The following is a 20,906-nucleotide window of genomic DNA, read 5'->3' as shown; positions in this document are numbered from 1 at the left end:
TGGTTGGGTTCCGTCTGCCTGGAGCCTTTAAGGATAAAAATAATCTCTTGTCTGAAACTGAAAAGGAGCTTGGGTATGTCTGAGCTAGCAGGGGGGGCCCTTCCTCTGGGGTTGTTAGGAGCTTCTGGCAGAGGAGAGCTAATAAGTGACTCAGGGAAAGCCTTCAGGCCTGTCCTCTCCACAGCTGGAGTGGGCTTCACTCCCTCCCCCTTTCAGCAACCTGAGCTGTGCTGCAGGCCACCCCCCTTCAGTGACCTCATCTCAGTCAGAGGCTCTATGCCTGAGACTCGGTTTCCCACCTTCATCGCCCCGGTGCCCTCACCATCAAGCATGGTTTCCTCCCTGGTCCTTCCTGGGCCCCTTCCCCCTGCCTTGCTATGGATGAAGGCAGAGGATGAGGGCATCAGCAAAAACACAACGGAGCAGCTCCCCAGGCTCCCCTTGGCATCAGTTTCTCCACCTGTGAACCAGCAGTTGCCCCTCACTCAGAGTCTGCTGAAGACCCAGTGAGCTCACCATAAACAACAGATACAGGAAGCTTCTGTCCTCCTGCTGCGTGGGATGGGAAGTCTCTTCGCTGGAATGCAGGGGAAGGGGTTGAAAGAAAAACAAGCTCAGAGCAGTCCAGCGTGGCTCAGGGTCTCCTTTTCCTCAGGGACACCCCCACACACTGGGATGGACCCTTGTAGACGGACATTTCTGACTGTCACACACACATTCCAGGACTGGCTTCATAGACACAACCAGTTGCTGCCAGTGGCAACACCTCCCCATGTGCACACAGCAGCTATTCCTGAGGGTGCAGGGTCTCCCCAGCTGTCTGTTCTCACCAGAGCTGCAGCCCCTGGGCGGCAGTGCTCAGTGAGCACCTGTCATCTCCATGAATAAACTCTGAAGCCAGTGGCTGTGGACCTGAATCATCAGGGAGCTGTCAGAGGAGGGGGAGTGACTTCCCAGGACAGGCAAGCAGGCTATTTAAGCTCCAGAGGGCTGGGCTCCACTCAGATTTCCTCCACCAGCTCCTGCCTGCTGGAAAGGTGACTTCAAGAGCCAGCTCTCAGAGAACACGCACCATGTCCCAGGTAGGAGGGCCCAGTGTGGGCTGGGTTGGTGCCAAAGGGAGTGGGGGTGGAGACCTGGACACTGTTGTCCCTGACAGCTGGGTCTTAAGCTGAACTCCAAGCATAAACCGGAGGCTCTGCAGCCCCTAGGAGGCCGCAGCTCAGGGAGGACACCCTGAGTCCCACCTTGCCTTGATGAATTCCTGTTCAGCTTAGCTTTGGTGGTAGTTCATGGTTTGTTAGGGGGATTGGGGGAAATGTGTGTGGTGCTTGTATAGATCTCTGTGTGTGCCTTCATGTATGAGGGAGGGAGCTGCTTGTGTAGCTCTGTATGTGCGTGTGTGTACACACAGAGCTGTATCTCTGCGTGTGTGTGTACACACGAGGCTGTATCTGTGTGGGTGTGTGCATGCACGCGTGTGCACGTGAAGCTGTGCCTATAGGTGCACAGCTCTATACCCACGTATCTCCCCAGCAGGTGTATCTCTGTGCAGCAGTTGTAGTGTGTTGCCCTGAGGAGCCTAGCCCAGGCTGAGGGAGGGAATCCCTGCACCTGCCCCCAGGGCTTAGGAAGGAATAAGGCCTGGGACTCCCAGGCAAGGGTTGAGGATGTCTCTAGCACTGGAGGGACAGACAGACCAGCCTGCTAAGTTAGGGGTTAGAGGTTATCCTTGCTGCCTGCTCCATGAGTGGGTGCTGACTCTGAACTGTAACTTCGTGGACATCTGGTCCCTCTACTCCATTCCCACCCCAAAAAACACAAATACTGGCACTTTTTTGGGAGAGGGGCAACTTCTAAGGGACCCCCTGCTGCCCAGTATGCAGGTCTTAGAACTCACCAAATTCCTTAGGCTGCTTGGCCTCAAAGCCAGTCCCTTTTTTGCCCATTGTGCCCAGTGCTGAGCTTGGCCAGGCAGACAGCCCAGTGTGAGGCTGCAGTGGCCACTGCCCCCAGAAGCTCCCAATCTGTGGGGGAAGGGTAGATGTACACATCAGACCTAGAGGGCTGGAAGACTCTCCAGGGATGGAGTGTAGTCAGGAGGGCTTCCTGAAAGAGGAATGGGGCCTTAAATTGGCTTGAGTTCAGCGAGCGGGGAGGAGGGTCTTGGCCAAGGCATGGAGGTAGGAAAGGGGTTTCCACCTCAAGGCTTCGGGTTGTAAGATGAGGTTCTGGGCTCTCCAAGGTTGGCCCTCAGGAAGCCCCTATCAAGAAGAAGCGCCCCCCTGTGAAGGAGGAGGACCTGAAGGGTGCCCGAGGGAACCTGGCCAAGAACCAGGAGATCAAGTCTAAGACCTACCAGGTCATGCGGGAGTGTGGTGAGTGTCCTCCGGGTTGGCTGGGGGGAGAGGGGGTGTCAAGGATCCAGGGTTCCTGTGCTCAGGAGGGAGTGCCCCGACCCAAGGGGCCTTTCCTCTGAGGAACCATTCCAGGCCCCTGACTGTGCCTCCTCTCCACAGAGCAAGCTGGCTTGGCCGCCCCGTCGGTGTTCAGCCGCACCCGCACGGGCACTGAGACTGTCTTTGAGAAGCCCAAAGCTGGACCTGCCAAGAGTGTCTTTGGCTGAAAAGCTCACGCCACTCCCCTCACCACCCTGAACACCTAGACACAGGAGCCTTTCCTGAGAACTCTTTTTTTATGCCAGAACCTGCCCTTCTCACCTGCTGTCTCTGGGACTGCCACCTTCCCCCATGGCCCTGGCCCTTTAGCCTGGGGGCTCTTCACCTGCACCTTGGAATTACCAATAAAGAGGATGCCCAAGTGGCCTAGCACTTGAAGGGTGTTGGTTGGTCACTGGCCATGGCCACTAACAGCAGGGGAGAGGGAGACAGGGTGGGGCATGGGAACACATTTTGTGCCCTTCCCAGGCTTTTGGGAGGGTCCCAGCAGATAATGCAGATGCTATTATGGCCACTGCCATATCTAGAAAGCCTTGGGACATGGAGACCTGGCGCTGACCTTCTGTATAATTTCAGGTCAGTCTCTTCTTCTGAGCCTCAATTTCCCCTTCTGTATAGCAGGGAAGTTGAGCTGGAGCACATTCCACAAAGCAGGCCACAGTGACACTGCTCAAAGTGAAGCAGGTGGGGGCTTGGGTCTTGCCCCTCCCCCTGCCTTTCACAAAAGCCACTGAGATGCTTCCAAGGACCCCGGGCTGCACGGGACCTATGACCTCAAAGCCCCCTCTGCTGCACCCTTGTTCATACTGCCCACTTACCAGCTTGCATCCCCCTCAAAGACAAGGCCAGGTTGAAGTTCCTCTCTGGCCAGTGGCAGTTTCCTGAGCTCCTGTCTCCTCTTCTGAACGGCAGGGTGATCCTCCCTCTTTCCACTTCCACCATGCTGCCTGGGGCATAGGAGAACACCAGGTCTAGGCCCATGTGTGATTCTTCTTCTCTCTTCAGGCCTTGTGTCTCCGGAGTGCATGAAACTGTCAGATTCAGGAGACTATATAGATCTGTCCAGCTGTCGTGGCAAGATCATGGACGGGCTGCTAGTGGCTCCTTCCAGAGCTGGACTGGCAGGGCCTGGGCTTGCAGTGCCTGGCTCAGGGCTGACTCCTGCTTGGAAGCCCCTCCTGTCCCCTGGGCAGGTGGAACTGACTACTCGGAAACTTTCCCACATCTCCGGCCAGCCTAGACTCCTTATATAGCTCTGGTTCCAGGCTGGGCCCATGCTCTGTGCCCCAAGGGAACAGAACTTCTGCATTCCAGTTTGAGAGTTCCCTCAGGGCTGGTGTCACTGAGCCATCCTCCTTCCCTGGCCCAGGACTTGGCCCTGGCCACATTTTTATGACAGGTCTTTTTCCCCATCTGTGACCATACACTCAGGAGCTGATTGTCTCAGAACCACTAGGGAACACAGCACCAGCTGCCTCTAGAGTGCCTAATATTTATTCACTTTATTGCTATTTGTTATAAAAGCAACACTTCAACTTTATTAAAAGCCAACTAAAAAAAGTTACGAGGAACCCCACCCCGGGCCCTTGGGCAGCACCCCCACAGGCCTGAGTTGCCACAGCATCACACCACTGTGACAATGGCATTCTGCCCTCTGTCACTCAAGTGATCATTCATGGGCACAACTGACCTCCACACAGGCCACCTGCTTGTACACATCACCACACCTGGTCACCCCTTCAGGAGCTCTTTGTGCAGTAAGCTCTCTCATCTGCTCCATGCTCTCCTGTCCATAAACTCCCAGCATCAGGACTTCTGGGCCACAAGATGTAGCATCTTATGGCTCTTTTTGTACTGTTAAATTGAGGCAGGGCAGAGTAGGGACACACCCCAGAGAGGCTGCTCATAAATACTCAGACTGGATCGGCCAGAGCCCATGCACTAGGCAGGACAGGAGGGGCAGGGGTGAGCCATTAGGAGTTCGCACCTGGGATGGTGAACGAGAAGGTAGGGGGTGCATTCCTCTCTCTTTGACGGAGATACCTGCGCCCTTCTTTGGCGTGTACCTTCATTTGGTAATAAAGCCCCATTATGTCGCGTTTCTCTGTCCCTCTCTTCCTTTCCTTTTGCCAGTGCCATGAAAGGTTCTTCTTTCGTGGACTAAGAACTTGGATCTGTGCCCAGTAACAAAATTGCAGGTTTTGTTTTGGGGCCTTGCTCTGATTGGACCAAAAGCCCTAGCTAGATTAATGGGGCCTAAATGGCAGCCTGGTACCCTGGAGAGAGAAGGGGGGCCGGTGGGCCCAGCACCTCTCACTCCAGAAATAGACATATCTGCCCTGCTTTGCCCCACTCAGACACCTCCAAGGGCCTCTCGATGCCTTCAGAGCCCCCCACTGCCCAGCCACACACACCTGGCTGCTACTGCCGCTTCCTCCAGGAAGCTGCCTGGAACAGTCCTCTAGCCCTAGTCTTCCCGACCTTCCCTCTGTTTCCCCCCAGCTGGACTTCAGGAGAGCAGACTGTGCTTTCTTCACTGTTGTGTCCTCCTAGCCCTACGGAGCATTTTGGTAAAATGATTGGTGTGAGAGGTCCTTGTGCCTTGGAAGGTTCTAGACCTTTCAGAAGGGGAGCCATAACCTCCGTATATGTTTCTGCGCCAGCCAAGGTTCACGGGGCGTTCACTTGCCTGCTTATCTAAGGCCACTGTGGTTTTTGGCTTGTAGATCTCAATTTATCAGAACCTGCCCCCGCAGGGGCGGGGCAGCCAGCAAGTTACTAATTCATTCCCACATGCTCTCAAGTTCAGAAGCCAGCCTGGCAGCCACTGGAGTCAAAATGAAGATCCCGGCCTCTGTCCACATCTGCGGCACCATGCTGGCCCTGCTCTCACTGCTGGCTGTCCTCCAGACTGCCACAGCCCGCAAGGTAGCAGTATCCACGGTGCCTGTATCTGCCCCTGGTGCTAGTGGTGTGAGTTGGGGAATGAGAGAACGTGTCTGTGAAGTGGCGGGGAGCCTCTGTGTGTGCAAGTGTTTAAGTAACATAAGTGCTGGTCAGTGTGGTTTGCAACGAAGTGGTGCTGACCATTCACCAGGCACCACCCCGAGGGCCTTGCAGATAAGGGGTGATCCTATTGTCTTCCTTTTACAGATGAGGAAATGCAGCTTGGCAAGTTACCACTCGAGGCCAGCAGTGGGGCAGAGTAGGTTAGAATGCAGCTTTAAAAGCCTGGCCCTACTGACCCTGGCTGAGTGACTTCAGGGAAGTTATTTATGCTTTCTATGTGTTGGTTTCCTCATCTGTAAAATAGGGTAATAATAGAACCTATTGAGAGGATGGTTGTGAAAATCGAACCCATAACACATATGAAGTGCTTAGTACAGTGCCTGGCCGGAGAAAACAGTCCAATGTGCCCACTTGCACCTCTATGCTGATCTGTGCGTGTGCAGAGAGCCATGGGCAGCTAAACAGGGCTGTGCATGTGTGAGCATGGCATACTCAGGCAGGTAACATGTGTGTAAGGCTCTGCGTGTGAACACGTATGTCCTTCAAGGGATGGGAGAGTGCCCTGTGGAGGTGAGTGGGGATTTGGGGAAGATTCACTGCAGGGAAAAGAAAGGGCAAAGACGAAGATTCTCAGCTCTTAGAGACCAGACCTTGGTCTACCTCCAAATTCTCCCAGCTGCTGTGACCCCTGGTAGGAAACTGGCAACAGCTATTCTCCCCAGTCTCCTTGGAGGCCAAAGTCACCAGAAATCGAAGGACTTGTTCACTACCCTTCACTGGGCATCATGACACTGCCAGGGCCCTCGCCTCTGCCCAGAGGAGTATGGTTCTGCTCCCAGACTCTGGGGCTCAGGCTCCATCACCCACAGCCTGCTTGTTCTCTGCAAGGCATGAGGGGCCTCCATAGTGGGCCCTGCCCTGTGTTGCTATAGGGTGGAGAGTGAAACACATCACCACATCATATGTGAGAGGAACGTTCACATGTGAAATGCCTCACTGGGCTCAGCCCGAGGCTTGGTCAGTGGCTCAGCTGGGTTGGGGGCCAGGGTTTGATCTAGTGGGGCCATGGTCAGGGTCCCAAGTTGAAGAGTGTTGCCCCTGGGGTGGCATTGAAACTATCTGATTCCTTCCTCTTTCGGTGGTCCAGAATGACATCGACATCTACAGCCTCACCGTGGACTCCAAGGTGTCATCCCGATTTGCCCACACGGTCGTCACCAGCCGGGTGGTCAACAGGGCCGATACTGTGCGGGAGGCCACCTTCCAGATGGAGCTGCCCAAGAAAGCTTTCATCACCAACTTCTCCATGTAGGTGTCTTCCTACCCTCCTCCTCCTCCTCCCCCCAACCCAGTGCTGTGATTCCATCTGTTCTGCGCCCAGCAGACCCTCTTCCTGCAGGGAGGCATGCTGGGATGTTTGGCTTCAGGAGCGTGCCCTGTACACCTTGTAGGCCAGACAGGGAGTGAAGCTTTACAAAGGAACTTACGCATTCTCAGAGATGTCTCCGTCCCTCCTTCCATTCATCCCTTTGCTCATCCATTTGTCCCTTTGTCATCCCTAAGTGCTGCCTAGGTGGCAGGCAGAGAACCACAGCATCTGTGTCTCTGCTTTGAGAAGCACAAACTTGGGCATCCTGAGGCCAGACCCAGGCAGGAGGGAGCCACCAAAAAGCAGATTCCAGCTGAGAATACAGAAAACTTCCTAACCCCCTGGGCTGCCCTACAATGGAGAGTCGCCTTGAGGAGGGGTCCCCTTGTCACACCCCCAAACTGGGATACTGCAAGTGCATTTCGGCTCTGGCCACATGAGAAACCTGGGGTTTCTGTGGACTCTGTGAGCGGGTGACAATACTTAGTCCTCTGCCACCCTCCCCCACCCTTCCTGACTCGGTTTTGCAATGTTTACTAAATGCAACAGAACTCTCTGTCTGTCCCTTGCCCCCAGGAGACGCAGTGATTGAGAACAGGGGAGAGGCTGCTCCAAGAAACAAGGAGGGCAGTGGGTGAGGCAGAGAGAGTGTCTCTCAGGCGGGGTCCCTGGTGTGCTCCGGGGCCTCTGGAAAACTGCAGTGGGGACTGGGGTCCCTGTGGTTGGCTCCTCCCTCTCTCCCTGTACATCCCCCCACTCTACAGCAGCCCCCACTTTTCCCAACCCTGGGGCCCAGTCCTGTCCTGCCCAACTTGCAGCGTGACTCTCACAGGCTATGCCAGCCTCCAACAAGGATGCCAGGGCTGGCAGGTTGCCAGGTCCCAGCCCATCCTATCTGCTGAGTGCCCTTGACTGGTACCACCCCTCTCTGGACCCGGGTCTTGTTGCTGCATGAGACCGGGAAGCACTGGGCAGGGTTCCCTGCTCCCTGACCTGGCCAGGAGTCCCAGCTGGGCTTCTGGAGAGAATCTGAGAACTGTCCACCAGGGAGGAGGAGCCCTGCTGCCCACTCACCGGCTCTATCCTGGCCCGGGGTTAAATTATAACCAGAAAGGTCAGGGAGGAGGGACATGTGGTCCTGTTGTCCCAGCTGCACACCACCCCTGTTTTGCGCCACCCCCAGATGGAGCAGGTGTATGTTCACCTGACACGTCTCTATTCACTCCATGCGGAGTTTCTGGAGTAGTAGTCATTTTCCTAACAGAGAAACAGCTGGCCAGTTCTTTCTCAGCTCCAATGGATGGTCACCAGGAGCATGTCCACACCAGTTGTCCAAAACCTACTTCCAGAGATGCCAGCTTTCCTACAGAGTGTCCTCCCTGGGCGGGAGGGAGGAGAGAGATAGCCGCAGGGGGAAGGGGTCAGAGCCTTCAGCCCTGTGTCTCCCTTGTCCTCAGTCTTGGCCCCACCTGGCTGGACACAGGGCTGGGCACAAGTGCACCCAGAAAGCTCTGCTGGTGATTAATGGCTTTTTCTGGGAACAGTCCATGAGGTGGAAGGGGCAAGCTAGAATGTGGGGCCAGACTGGAAGGGTGAAAAGAGGCAGTATTTCACCCAGCCCTGTCTCCTCTGCAAGCGCCCCTCCCCTGTCCCTTCCAGAAAACACACATTTACTGATACTGTGCACGCCTCAGGGGAGATCTTTGCAGAGGTCTCCAACCATACCTGGCACCCTGAGCAGGGTCTCGTACACAGTAGATGCATTATAAATATCGGCGGGCTCAGGCAAAACCGGGAGTCACTGTGTCAAGAGGTACATCAAGTCCCAGAGAGTCTCCCTGGAGGTGGCAGGAGTGGAGTGGGCCCCCTCCCACCAGGCTTCTGACAACTCCTGCCCTCCTGGCCCAGGATCATCGATGGTGTGACCTACCCAGGGAACATCAAGGAAAAGGCTGCAGCCCAGGAGCAGTACCACGCGGCTGTGGCCAAGGGAGAGAGTGCCGGCCTTGTCAAGTGAGTGGTGGTGGGGGGGGTCGTAGACACATGCTGCCCCTGCCTTCAGCCCTCAGCCTTGCTCCCACCTCCAGTGGCCTTACTCCCACCTGGTCTGGAGGAGCAGGACTGATGCCCTCCTCCCCCAGGGCCACTGGGAGAAAGACAGAGCAGTTCCAAGTGTCAGTCAGTGTGGCTCCGGCTGCCAAGGTCACCTTTGAGCTGGTGTATGAGGAGCTGCTCAAGCGGCATCTGGGGGTGTATGAGCTACTGCTGAAAGTGCAGCCCCAGCAGCTGGTCAAGCACCTGCAGGTACCTGACACTGCCTCTTCCCAGGAAGCCTCCTGGGTGGCCCCTGCCCTGATGAGAGCAGCTCCTCCTTGTCCCTCAGCCTCCTGTAAAGCCCAGCCCAGGCTCCTGGCTGACCCAGTGACCTATGTCTTGCCTCCAGATGGACATTCACATCTTCGAGCCCCAGGGCATCAGTTTCCTGGAGACAGAGAGCACCTTCGTGACCAACGAGCTAGAAAAGGCCCTCACCACCTCACAGAACAAGACCAAGGTGGGTCTGCTGTCGCCAGCGGGTGATGGCACCAGAGGGCCTTTTTCCAGAGAGCAGGACAGTTGGGCAGACTCTCTGAGTGGGAAGTACTTCTGAGATCTCTGTCCATGCTGTCATTTGGCTGATGGGAAGGGCAAGGCCTGGAGAGGGATGGTGGGTCCTCACGTAAGCCCTGAGATCTGTGGGGGAAGGGCTTGGAGAGCAGACTGATGTGAGGGTCTTGGGACCAGGTGGAGAGGAGATAGCTGGATCGCATGTATCCTGAGCCCAGCCTCTGCCTGCACATCTCCAGGAACAGTGGATTCACTCTCACACTCCCTCCCCTGTATAGAAGCAGTCCACAATAGTTCAGCCTGAAAGAAATTCCCTGGAATATTGACCCAAGGCTGCATCCTGAAATTCTGACTTCCCAGTATATAGGCTGGGATGGAGGGTGTTGTTGGCATGGCCTTGCTGCTCCTCCCAACTTCAGCCCAGGCTGTTCCTCTAGGCTCATATCCAGTTCAAGCCAACGCTCTCCCAGCAGCAAAAGTCTCCAGAGAAGCAGGACACAGTCCTAGATGGCAACTTGATCATCCGCTATGATGTGAACCGGACCCTCTCTGGGGGCTCCATTCAGGTGGGTGAACTCCAGGCAAGATCAGGGCATCCTGAAAATCTGTCCATCCTCAAGGGCCTAACTTGGGTGTTCTAGAAAAAGATAAAAATAGCCACCCCTACTTAGCTGGGTGCACCAGGGGCCGACACAGACATACAATAGGTGGTTTAGTTTTGTTGTTCCTGAAACTCATCCCTTTCAGAAGCAGAGAAGTTTTCTCTGTGAAGAGCTGCTCTATGGGGTTTCCCTCTTTGCCTTTGCAGCCAGGAGGTTTGCAGCTGAGTTTTATGCTCAATTGCAGTAGTTTCTTTCACACAAGTTTTTGTCATCATTATATTTCTCCTTTATTCCTTGTTTTTGAAATCTTTCGTCTTGATGGATGTCAGGTTTATTATGTCTGTACCTTTCAGTATAAGCTGCCTTAAATATTAAAATAGGAGGTAAAATCGGGGGGACAGTTCTAGTGGGCCATGCATGAGCAGGGAAGCTTCTGCAAGAGAGCCTGACCCTGAAAAATGATGAGGATTTGGGGAGGTTAGCAGTGGGATGGAAATGGGGGAGTCGGAACAAGGAGAGTGTATGTAGGAACCCAAGGACTTGGGGGGAGGAGGCTGGGCGGGGGCAGGGCTGTAGCTCTGATCACCTGGGTGTGGTCTCACTCTGGCTACAGATTGAGAACGGCTACTTTGTGCACTACTTTGCCCCAGAAGGCCTGCCCACAATGCCCAAGAATGTGGTCTTTGTCATTGACAAGAGTGGCTCCATGAGTGGCAGGAAAATTGAGCAGGTGGGTCCGGTGGGCCAGAGAGGGGCCCTGGAGACTCCCTGGCCCCTCACACCATCAGCTCTGGTCCAGCAGGCAGACCCTCCTCATCTTCCTGGGTGGGGGCTTTCAGAGGCAGAGATTGGCCAGAGCATGGGGTAGCCCCTGCCCCTTGAGTGTGTCACCACCCCAGACATGAGTCCAGGGATGCCAGCCCAAGGGCTCACAACTCAGCGAACCCCTCTGAACCACCCCTACTTTCCACTTTCCTCCTGACTAGACCCGAGAAGCCCTGATCAAGATTCTGGATGACCTTAGCCCCAAAGACCAGTTCAACCTCATAGTCTTCAGCATGGAGGCAACCCAGTGGAAGCCATCACTGGTGCCAGCCTCGGCCGAGAACGTGAACGAGGCTAGGAGCTACGCGGCCAGCATCAAGGCCCAGGGAGGTGAGTGCTTCTGCCACCCTGCAGGGTGTGGGCTTCCAGGGTACCCCCCTGGGAGCCACCTTGAGAGTGTATCCCCTTCAGGGACCAATATCAATGACGCGATGCTGATGGCCGTGAAGCTGCTGGACAATGACAACCGGAATGAGCTGCTGCCCGCGGGGAGCGTCTCACTTATCATCCTGCTCACTGACGGCGACCCCACCGTGGGTGAGGGCACTGCTGCCCCTCCAGGGCACGCTGCACAGGGGAAGTAACGGGCTGCACCCAGGCTTGCTGTAGGACCTGGGGCAGGGAAGGGGGTCAGTGAACCCCTCCAGCTCTGAGGTTCCAGAAATATCCACTGAGCAAATTGCTGTTTTCTCACCCTCTTTCCAAACCCATGAGTCCAGGGGAGACCAACTCCACGAAGATCCAGAAGAATGTGCAGAAAGCCATAAGTGACAAGTACAGCCTCTTCTGCCTGGGCTTCGGCTTTGATGTCAGCTACAGCTTCCTGGAGAAGATGGCGCTGGACAACGGTGGCCTGGCTCGGCGCATTTATGAGGACTCAGACTCCGCCCTGCAGCTCCAGGTGCCATTGTGTCCTGGGTGGGCTGCACAGAGAGGCAGGCAGACCCCAGCCCAGCCTTCATGACACCCCTGCCCCCCTGCAGGACTTTTACCAGGAGGTGGCCAACCCACTGCTGGAGGCGGTGGCCTTTGAGTACCCGAGCAACGCTGTGGAGGAGGTCACGCAGGACAACTTCCGGCTCCTCTTCAAGGGCTCAGAGATGGTAGTGGCTGGGAAGCTCCGGGACCAGAGCCCTGATACACTCTCAGCCAAAGTCATCGGGCACATGGTAAGTGTGGCCAAGCTACCCTGGAGGGGAAGAGCAGCTGGGCCAGCCTCCATCTTTGCAGCTAGAGAGACCAGGTTCAAATCCCAGACGTGCCAAGCTCCAGCTGATTGGCCGTGAACAAGTCCCAAAGTGCCCTGAGCCTTGGGTTTCCGCTCTGCCCTCTGTGGATGACCCCAGTCCCTGCTGCATGGGTCCATGGTAGAGACTCAGTGAGAATGTGGTGATTCTCATGGAGGACCTGTGCTGTGCCTCGCATGTGCGGGCACTCAGCAGGCATCTGTGCCACTGCTGGGCCTGTGAGCACAAGGTGACAGGGTTGTGGAAGGGTTGTCATCCCCTCCTGGCCTCCTACCAGCCCTCTGAGGTTGCAGTTGGGCAGGAAGGGCTGCTCCCACTTCACAGCTAAGCAGATCGAGCTCCAGGTAGGGCAGGTAACTCACCCTGGGCCCCACTGAAGCTGGGGCATGAGCCATACTCCCCACGTGGCACCCTGGCCTTGCCCAGCCTTCTCTGCCTCCGCGTGTGTGAGGTTCTTCCTGGGCTGCATCCTCCCAGGGTGTCCTGGTGATCCCATGAAAAGAAACTGAGCACCTGCTCTGAGCCAGGTCCTTCTTTAGGTCCCAGGAATCCAGTGGTGAACAAGGCCAACTCTTCCCTGTCGTCACGGGAGAGACAACCTGTGGATACATCATCACACAAAGAGCTTCAGGCTGGGATGTCCCCAACAGATCAGACCCAGGCGCTCAGGAGAGTAGCACTAGGAGTAGCACCTGGCCTGGGGATCAATCAGGGAAGTGCTTCCTGGAGGAGGCTCAGCTGAGACTAAGGGATAAGTAGGTGGCAGAGCCCAGATGGTGAAGCGATGGAGGAATGTTCCAGGCTTTTGTCACAGGAGGGCAGCATGTGTGGGGAGAAGGCAATGTGTATGGGGAACCCAGGGCCTGGTTTCAGGATAAGTAGCCAAATCATAGCTGTTTGTGCAGGCCACATGGCCAGTCTGCCCTCTTCAAACCCACCTCTGCCACCTCCCAGAGGTGAGACATGGGGAAGTCACTTAACTTCCCTGTGCCTCAGTTTCCTCCTGTGTAAAAATGGGAATGAGTCATGTGCCCACCTCATAAAGTCGCTGTGGGATTAATTTCTGGTCCAGTGAAAGCACTCCATACATGTAGGTATCAATACAGCCTGGAGCCCAGGGGTTCCCAAAATGCAGAACCCAAGGTGACTCAGGGTAGTTCACAGATAGATGTGTGTTTGTTTTAGTAGTTATATATTTATTTTATTTTAGTTTATCTATTTTTGCTGGCTGGTTCAGGGACTGAACCCTGGACTTTGGTGTTGTCAGCATCACGCTCTCACCAGTAGAGCTAACTGGCCAGCTTATGTATTTATTTCCATGTGTATCCTGCAAAATTTGACTCATACCTCAGACCTATGATTTTACATATATTATTGCTTGGGATAAGGCCAGATCAAAAGTGTTAGTCTATTTAAAGTTCACATTAGGAAAAACATCAAATAAATAGCTATATGTGTGGATAGGGCAAAATTCATGCTGGTGGCCCCCGCATGCCAGAGCTTTGGGAAACTCTAGGTGAGAGCTGCAGGAGGCTGGTTCCAGCAGCGGCAGGACCTCAGGCCCTCATTACTCCTGCCCTGGTTGGATCCCTCTTTCCAGCATAAACAGAACATCACTTTCCAAATGGAGTCCAGTGTGGCAGAGCAGGAGGAGGAGTTCCGGAGCCCCAAGTATATCTTCCACAACTTCATGGAGAGACTCTGGGCATACCTGACCATCCAGCAACTGCTGGAGCACAGGTGAGTGGCCCTGACCCTCATGGGCCACTGGGGTGGGCCACATGCAGCATTAGTACCCCCCCAAGCCTTTCTCTGGTGGGGCAGGCAGAGCTGGCATGGGGCATTTCCTAAGCACAGAGAAAGGAGGGTCTTGGTATCACATCTGAACTCCAGACTCTCCTAGGGGGATTCCCCCCAGAAGGGGCCAGATGGAAAGGAAAACCTAATCAGGCATCCACCGACCTCCTGAACCCCAATGTCCTCAACCTACAGTGTTTCTGCGTCAGATGCTGAACGGCAGGCCCTCAAGACCCGAGCTCTGAACTTGTCACTCAGCTACAGCTTTGTCACACCTCTCACATCTATGGTGGTCACCAAACCTGAGGGCCAAGAACAGTCTCAAGTTGCTGAGAAGCCCGTGGAAGAAGGTGGGTGTGGGACTGGGATTCCAGCCTCCTGGGCAGCAGAGTTGTGACCCAGCATTCTCCGCACCTTTCCCCTGCCTCCCAACAAGACCCCAACCCTGCCATCTACAGACTCCCAGGAGTCTCAGAAGACTCATCCCATTTCACTGATGAGGAAACAGTCCAGGTCTCCTTGCCTCCCCAAATTCACTGCACTTATGTGGTTGTGGGGTTAGGAAGCAAGATTAAGCATAAACACTTCAAACTGACCAAAATCATCCTGACAATGCCTGCCTGCCCCCACTTTTGTTTTATACAGAAAACAGACACAGGAAAGTCTACTCAGGTAAGGGCCTAAGTTCCTCTGAGGGTGTCCTGGGTGGAGGCCCACTGTCACAAGGCTCAGTGCACCCCTCCATGAGGTGCTGGTGAGGGCCAGGTCCGCCCCCGGCCTCTCCAGCCTAGCACTGCTGCCAGGAGGTGGCGTTGTCTGACCAAGCATGCTGGTACATTTAGTTACCTTTCATTCGAATATTGACTGCCCCTCGGTCCCTGTCCTGGGTACTAGGAACACAGTCGCCATCTAGCTGGGGCCCCAGAAAGGTGGGTCCAAGAAGCACACCCAGGTCTCACTGATTTCCAGGTTACTCTTTCTTCAAATCCCATGCCATAGGAGATGGAGTGTCCAGATTAACAGGTGGCAAAAGAGGAGGGGATGTGGGGAAGGCAGCCCGACAGAGTAGTGACCGGCCACAGGCTGGGCTCTGCTGTTGGCTTTGGAGGGGGCGGGCCTTGCCTGGCTCACCTGGCTGGTAACAGGCCTGGGACTCAAGTTCAGGTGTGTCTGATTAGGAGGCAGCTATGCAGACCCTTCCTTTGTCCTAAGAAGAGGATTCAGTAGACAAGGTAGCTTGAGGGGCACTGAAGGGGGAGGCCTGACCTGGGGGGTGCAGTTCGAGAGGGACCCATTGTTGTTCCAGCATTGATTATCTCCTGGCTGTGGGGGGAGAGACTCCCCAGAGTGGCTGGATGTGGGGTGGGGGGAGCCACCTGTCCCCTCCACATCCCACTCCTGGAGTGGGGTCCTCAGCCCTGGCTGTGGGGACCCATGACACTGCCTGAGAGAAGGATGTGTGGGTCAACTTTTCCCAAGCAGGAGTGGCCAGATTCCCACCGGGTTTCGGAGTTGGAGTTGGTGGCTTGCCGGAGAGATCTGGATTCCGTGGACCTCCTCATGCCCCAGATGCTCCTCTTCCTCCTTATCCCTCTCACCATCTGACCCATGCCTCGCTACCCAGCATGGCCTTCTGTAAGCCACTCCCTGACCCTCTGAGGGCCTCCTTTTCCTCATGACGCTCCTCAAGCCTGCTCCTAGAGTGGGGTGAGATAAGGCAGCAAGCGCAGGGGCCAGGGGTTGCTGCCGGGTGTGCCGCTAGCCGCTACCGCGGGGCGCCCCGAGCGGACGGGCGGGACGGGAGGGACGGGAGGGCAGGGAGCGCAGCGCTGGCTGAGGGGCCGCCCTCGCCTTCCCTGCTCCCTGCCGGCCGCCCGTTTGCCTTGTCCTTGGCATCTTATCTCCTCAGGGCCAAGCCCTCCTGGCTCAGACCACAGCCTTGATAGAGCAGCCTCTTGCTTGCTCCTTGTTCAGAGGGGACCCTGGGCTCCATGAGGAGAACTCTTGGCCAGTCCCTGCCCCTCATGGAGGGGCACCAGGCACTGCCCTTCTCCCCCCTCGGGCGCCTCTTCCCCACCCAGCTTATGGATGTCAGGCCTCCCCTCCCCAAGGCGGGACTTGGTACATCTTTTATTTTCACTGAATGGGATTCCTGTGCTCTGGAGGCAGACTCATGATGGAACCTTCTAGAAAGGGAAAGCTTCCTCCACTCAAAACACCAGCTGTGGTCCCTTGAACTGTTTCTTATCCCTAAATCTGGGACTCAGACACAGCCACAAAGCCAGGCTGGGCCCTGTCTCCTTAGCATTTTCCCTAACAGCACGTTCTTCTGTTTGAACGTCTCCCTCTGCAAAGGCTCTTCTAGGTGGGGTGTATGTGTGGTGGTGGGAGTGTGGTGTGGTGTGGTGGGCAGCAGGTAGCAGTGATGGCTGGAGGGCAAGCTGATTGCTCCGAACTCTGACCGCCTTCTCCCCTTCTGTTTCTGGATGTTCCTGCAGTAGTGCCTGATTCAGCACTACCAGCTGAGCCTGATCAAGCCATGTTGCATGTCGTGGATACAAGAATCAAAGGTGTTCCCCAGGCCAGAGCCCCTAGAGTAGCTTCTTGTCCTCATGGAAGACCCTGGGGGGGAAGCCAGGTGGTGGTGGTAGTGGGGGAGGTCTCTATGAACCTGTCACATGGATTTCTCAATGCTGAAGTGGAGAGGGAGCCACGGCCCCGCCCACCCACTACTCCATCCCTCAGCCCCTCCACTCCACAGGAAGGGGCTGCCTAAACCCAGACATTTTCTTCTTTTAGAAACAACCACGACAGTGCCCGCAAGTGAGTTGCCAGCCCCCAGCACCCCTCCCTATCCATGCCCCCCAGCCTGCTCTGCCTGTCCCAGGAACTGTGTACTGGCTGTCCCAGCCCCCATCCAGGCTCCTTCAGTTATCCTGCCGCTGCCTGGGCAGAGCGTGGACCGGCTCTGTGTGGACATCAAGCAATCTCAGGGACCAATGAATCTGCTCTCAGACCCTACCCAAGGTGAGAAGCGCACACCCAGTCACCCACCAAGGAGACCTAGCCACACTCATACCCACTCGCCACCTGCCCACAGAGACGCACACAGTGTGTACAGACCTAGCCCCCAGGCCCATGCCCCAACACTGGCACTCACACATCCACCCCAGACCCTTCACTGGGCACCTGTGTGTAGGTCTGGGTGGCTGGGGTGCAGATAAGTACAGTGGCCTGTAATCAGTGCCCAGAGGGAGACGATGAGAGTTGCCTGAGGGTCAGAGGAGTTGCACAGGGTCCCCAGAGTGGCCGGGCCTTGGCGGAAAAGCAGAGGAAGGGGTAAGGATGTTCCAGATGGAGGAATTAGTGCCTGCAGAGCACAGAGCCCAATAAGATGGGGCCCTAGAGGGTGCAGAGGAGGGGATGGTGGGAGGAGGCCGGTGAGCTAGCTGGACCCATCCCTCCAGTCCTGGAAGGGCCTTGCTAGTGGAGCTGATGTGCATACACACCACTCAGGATGCTCTCACACACCCTGCAGAGCCTCTTTGGGCTGAGGGACATCCATGGTCCCTCATTCCTCCCACATCCACCAGTTTCTCACCCCATCACTCAGGCCAGGAGTCTGTCTGCTCCCTGAGGGAAGGGAGCCCTGATTTTCCATCTCACCCTTGGACATGGCCTCTAGCTCAGGGCCACTCACAGCACTGGGGCTTTCTGAAGGTTTATTGACTTGAGACAAGACCTCCCTTCTCAGAGGTCTCATCTGAGAGTGGCCATCACCAAGGATGTGGGGATCCCTCCAGAGCCATAGGACTCCAAGGAATGAGTGGGGAGATCATGGGAGCCAGGCCCCACTGTGGAGGCATGCTGAGGAAAGGAGTCCCCTCCTGGGGAGGCACATTGGTGAAGAGCAGTTCCCGTGAGGGATCCCTGTTCGAGCCAGTGCCTGGCCCTAGCTGGAGCCACAGCTTTGACCTCTCTGGTCTGGCCCTTCCAGGGGTTGAGGTGACTGGCCAGTATGAGACGGAGGAGGCTAGGTTCTCATGGATTGAGGTGACCTTCAAGAATCCCCAGCTGCAGGTTCATGCATCCCCTGAACACGTGGTGGTGATTCGGAACAGAAGAAGCTTTGCGTATAAGTGGAAAGAGACGCTGTTCTCGGTGATGCCCAGGTAAGCCCCAGGCTAGAGTCCCAGTGGTAGCCTCTCAGGCCACATTGGCTGATGAACTGAGGCCACAGACCTGGGGATGGATTGGCTGGGGGTGAGTCCTCTGCAGTGGGCTGCACTTATAGGAGGGACTGAAATATAGAGAGCCCTGTCTCTACTCCTGTGGCTCTGGAGGGCAGTGAGGAGTTGTCTTAGGGACCAGGTCGCCTTCATACCTAAACCAGGTCACTATCCCATGCAGGAGACAGTGTGATTTGGAGCTAGTTCTGCTGCTAATCCTGTGTGACTCTGGACAGGCCACTCAGTCCATCTGAGCCCCAGTTTCCTTACTAATAACTAGGGATCATCATCCCAGCTGGGTCAGAGGCCAGGGGGAGGGCCTAGTGAGAGGACATGGGGGGGCAGCTCTTTGCCATCAGATGGTACAGGGTGTCTGTGGTTATACCAGAGGGTGGTGCTCCCTATGAGGTGAGGCTAGGATGACAGCAATGGGAAGCTGGAGCACAGTCTGCCGGAGAGGTTATGAATGTTGTCCTTAGTAGGCTCTGAAGCCCCAGCAAGGAGACAAGTCAAGTTGGCCTCAAACACTGGGTGGCTGGTGGGTCATGGAGCCAGAAGGCAACCTCTTCTGGGTGGTGTGGCTGCCCACCATAGGCCTTCCAGGGGAAGCTCTCGGGCTCTGGAAGTCACGGGGGGCCCTCTGTGGGCAGTGCCCTCTGAGCCCCAGCATGGGCCATAGCCCATCTTTTCCCAAGTACACAGAGCCTCATCCACTGCCACCTCATTGAGCCCTCAGCACTTGATAAACACGTGTACTTCCAGCAAATCCAAGGGTCTCATCTGCAAAACTTCCTAATTTCATAGAAGATCTTAAAGTTTCTTGTTATCTTATGGATACACAAAGACCAATAGCATTTCTATGCCTTGGACATACACACTAGAAAATGAAATAATTTCTATTAATTATAGTGATGGAAAGTCCAAATACTTTCAAGAGCTACAGAAGATATATGAAGATATAGGGAAGATATACTAGTACTTAAAGGGAAATAGACCGCATCTTTTAAATGGAATCAAATCAATAGGACAGTGTAAGTTTAGGACAATTCCATTTAAATTAACCTGAGAGTAACATCAGGGTCTTATTCAACATGCTTCAAGGAGCCTAACATTTATAAGAAAACCAAAAAGGCAAGAATTTCAAAGATTATTTTAGGTAAAAATGGAGGGGTAGAATCAGAGGAGATTTACCCCCTAGACATTAAGACACATGATTAAACACAAATCATCCAAAGAAAGTGACACCAGCCATAAAAACAAAAGGGACAGAGTAGATATAATGGACGAATTCATGAGAAACCAAATTTAAGAAAACCAGAGGGAAAGGAACCATTGTTATGTCTTATAAATAATGCTGGGGAAACTGGATATCAGTAAGTTAACTTTGGTCCTATTTTACCAGTGAGGAAGCTGAAGCTCAGAAGATTTAAGGGACTTCCCACCCAAGGCCACACTCTGACTTGCTGGACAAGAGGGAAGCCCCACCCCGCACCCCAACTACTGAGGTTGCATGTGAGTATCTCTACCTTCCTGATTAGGACGCTGGGTTTCTCCACAGCCTAAAGATGACCATGGACAAGACGGGTGTCTTGCTGCTCAGTGGCCCAGACAAAGTGACCATCGGCCTATTGCCATGGGATGGACCCGGTGAGGGGCTCCGGCTCCTTCTGCGTGACACTGACCGCTTCTCCAGCCACGTCAACGGGACTCTTGGTACTCTGCCCATGGCCCGGGCTCAGGGCATCCTCAGAAACTGCCTGGGAACAGGCACGCTCCTCCCCTGCACGTGCTTCCTGGCCTCTCTCTGTCTTTATCCCTTGCTGACCCACCCTTTGCATCTCAGGCCAGTTTTACCAGGACGTGCTCTGGGGGCCCTTAGAAGCGGCAGACGACAGCAAACGCACTTTGAGGGTTCAGGGGAACGACCATTCTGCCACCAGGTAACTCAGCACAAGCAGGCCGCTGAGCCTGGCCAGGGTGGGGTGGGGGTTGGGAGGCCAGGAACTGGACACAGTCAGGTGAAAGATTAATGCCTTAGATATGTCTGAGCCAGCTCATAGTGACCCCACAAAATACCCAGTTCAGACCCACAGGCACACACCGGCCCTGAGATCACTAGGGTTGGGTGGGGACAGTAGGAAACTCTCCCCTTTCCCGCCTTGAACTCTCAGAGCCCTAGGCCCCAAGGACCACACACACTGGGGCCCCTTGGGTAACCTCTGGGTGACTGGGCTTTGTTGGCCTGCTCTGGAGGTAATTCTGGAGGGATCCCAGGATTCCCCACCCTCCATGTTACTGTCTCCAGCTGTCCCCCTCTCTTCCCACCACACCTGATATTTGCTGACCACTTGTCTGACTGTCTGTCTGTCTGTCTATCCATCCCAGAGAGCTCAAGCTGGATTACCAGGAGGGACCCCCAGGAACAGAAATTTCCTGCTGGTCTGTGGAGCTGTAGTTCTGATGGGAGGAGCTATGGCCCCCCCACCTCATGCCACCCCACTGAATGCAGATGGCTGGCAACCTGCAACCAGAGGGCCACCTGTGGGGCCTGGGGAGGGGGATTCCCATTCATTACAAATAAAGGTGGGCATATCTGACTCCATCTGGCTAAACCCCAAGGCCTCAGAATTGCATCCTGAACCCTTAGCATCATAGAATATTTGAATCTTCCACTGCCCGCCCTCAAGGCCCATGGGAGCTTTCAGTCCAGTCCTTTCATTTTTCAAACAGCAAAACTAAGATTAAACCACCCATTTAAAATG

General features: G+C 55.1%; 2 protein-coding genes across 6 annotated transcripts; both read left to right on the top strand.

The window, feature by feature from the left end:
* The first annotated feature begins 973 nt into the window (after nucleotides 1-973).
* Nucleotides 974-2,837, top strand: MUSTN1 (musculoskeletal, embryonic nuclear protein 1). The gene is made up of 3 exons (XM_063115356.1): nucleotides 974-1,082; nucleotides 2,246-2,378; nucleotides 2,520-2,837. The coding sequence occupies exons 1-3, from the start codon at nucleotides 1,074-1,076 to the stop codon at nucleotides 2,624-2,626; spliced, it is 249 nt and encodes an 82-aa protein (XP_062971426.1). The 5' UTR covers nucleotides 974-1,073; the 3' UTR covers nucleotides 2,627-2,837.
* Nucleotides 2,838-2,859: 22 nt separating this feature from the next.
* Nucleotides 2,860-20,756, top strand: ITIH4 (inter-alpha-trypsin inhibitor heavy chain 4). 5 transcript variants are annotated; one of them, XM_063115353.1, is made up of 24 exons: nucleotides 2,860-3,035; nucleotides 5,186-5,387; nucleotides 6,616-6,776; nucleotides 8,746-8,850; nucleotides 8,979-9,141; nucleotides 9,281-9,391; nucleotides 9,882-10,010; nucleotides 10,660-10,776; nucleotides 11,033-11,201; nucleotides 11,283-11,408; nucleotides 11,591-11,772; nucleotides 11,855-12,040; nucleotides 13,719-13,858; nucleotides 14,111-14,265; nucleotides 14,561-14,587; nucleotides 15,094-15,147; nucleotides 15,398-15,550; nucleotides 16,414-16,485; nucleotides 16,715-16,738; nucleotides 16,826-16,942; nucleotides 17,913-18,087; nucleotides 19,703-19,857; nucleotides 19,988-20,084; nucleotides 20,530-20,756. In XM_063115353.1, the coding sequence occupies exons 1-24, from the start codon at nucleotides 2,860-2,862 to the stop codon at nucleotides 20,597-20,599; spliced, it is 3,066 nt and encodes a 1,021-aa protein (XP_062971423.1). In that variant the 3' UTR covers nucleotides 20,600-20,756. The 5 variants fall into 5 exon arrangements, with proteins under 5 accessions (XP_062971423.1, XP_062971422.1, XP_062971420.1 ...); XM_063115352.1 differs by having other exon boundaries at nucleotides 5,264-5,387; nucleotides 16,715-16,942; XM_063115350.1 differs by having other exon boundaries at nucleotides 16,715-16,942.
* Nucleotides 20,757-20,906: the final 150 nt, after the last annotated feature.

The sequence above is a fragment of the Cynocephalus volans genome, chromosome 11, assembly GCF_027409185.1.
Source record: "Cynocephalus volans isolate mCynVol1 chromosome 11, mCynVol1.pri, whole genome shotgun sequence".
Taxonomy (NCBI): domain Eukaryota; kingdom Metazoa; phylum Chordata; class Mammalia; order Dermoptera; family Cynocephalidae; genus Cynocephalus; species Cynocephalus volans.
This window is presented reverse-complemented; position numbering and strand designations above follow the sequence as displayed.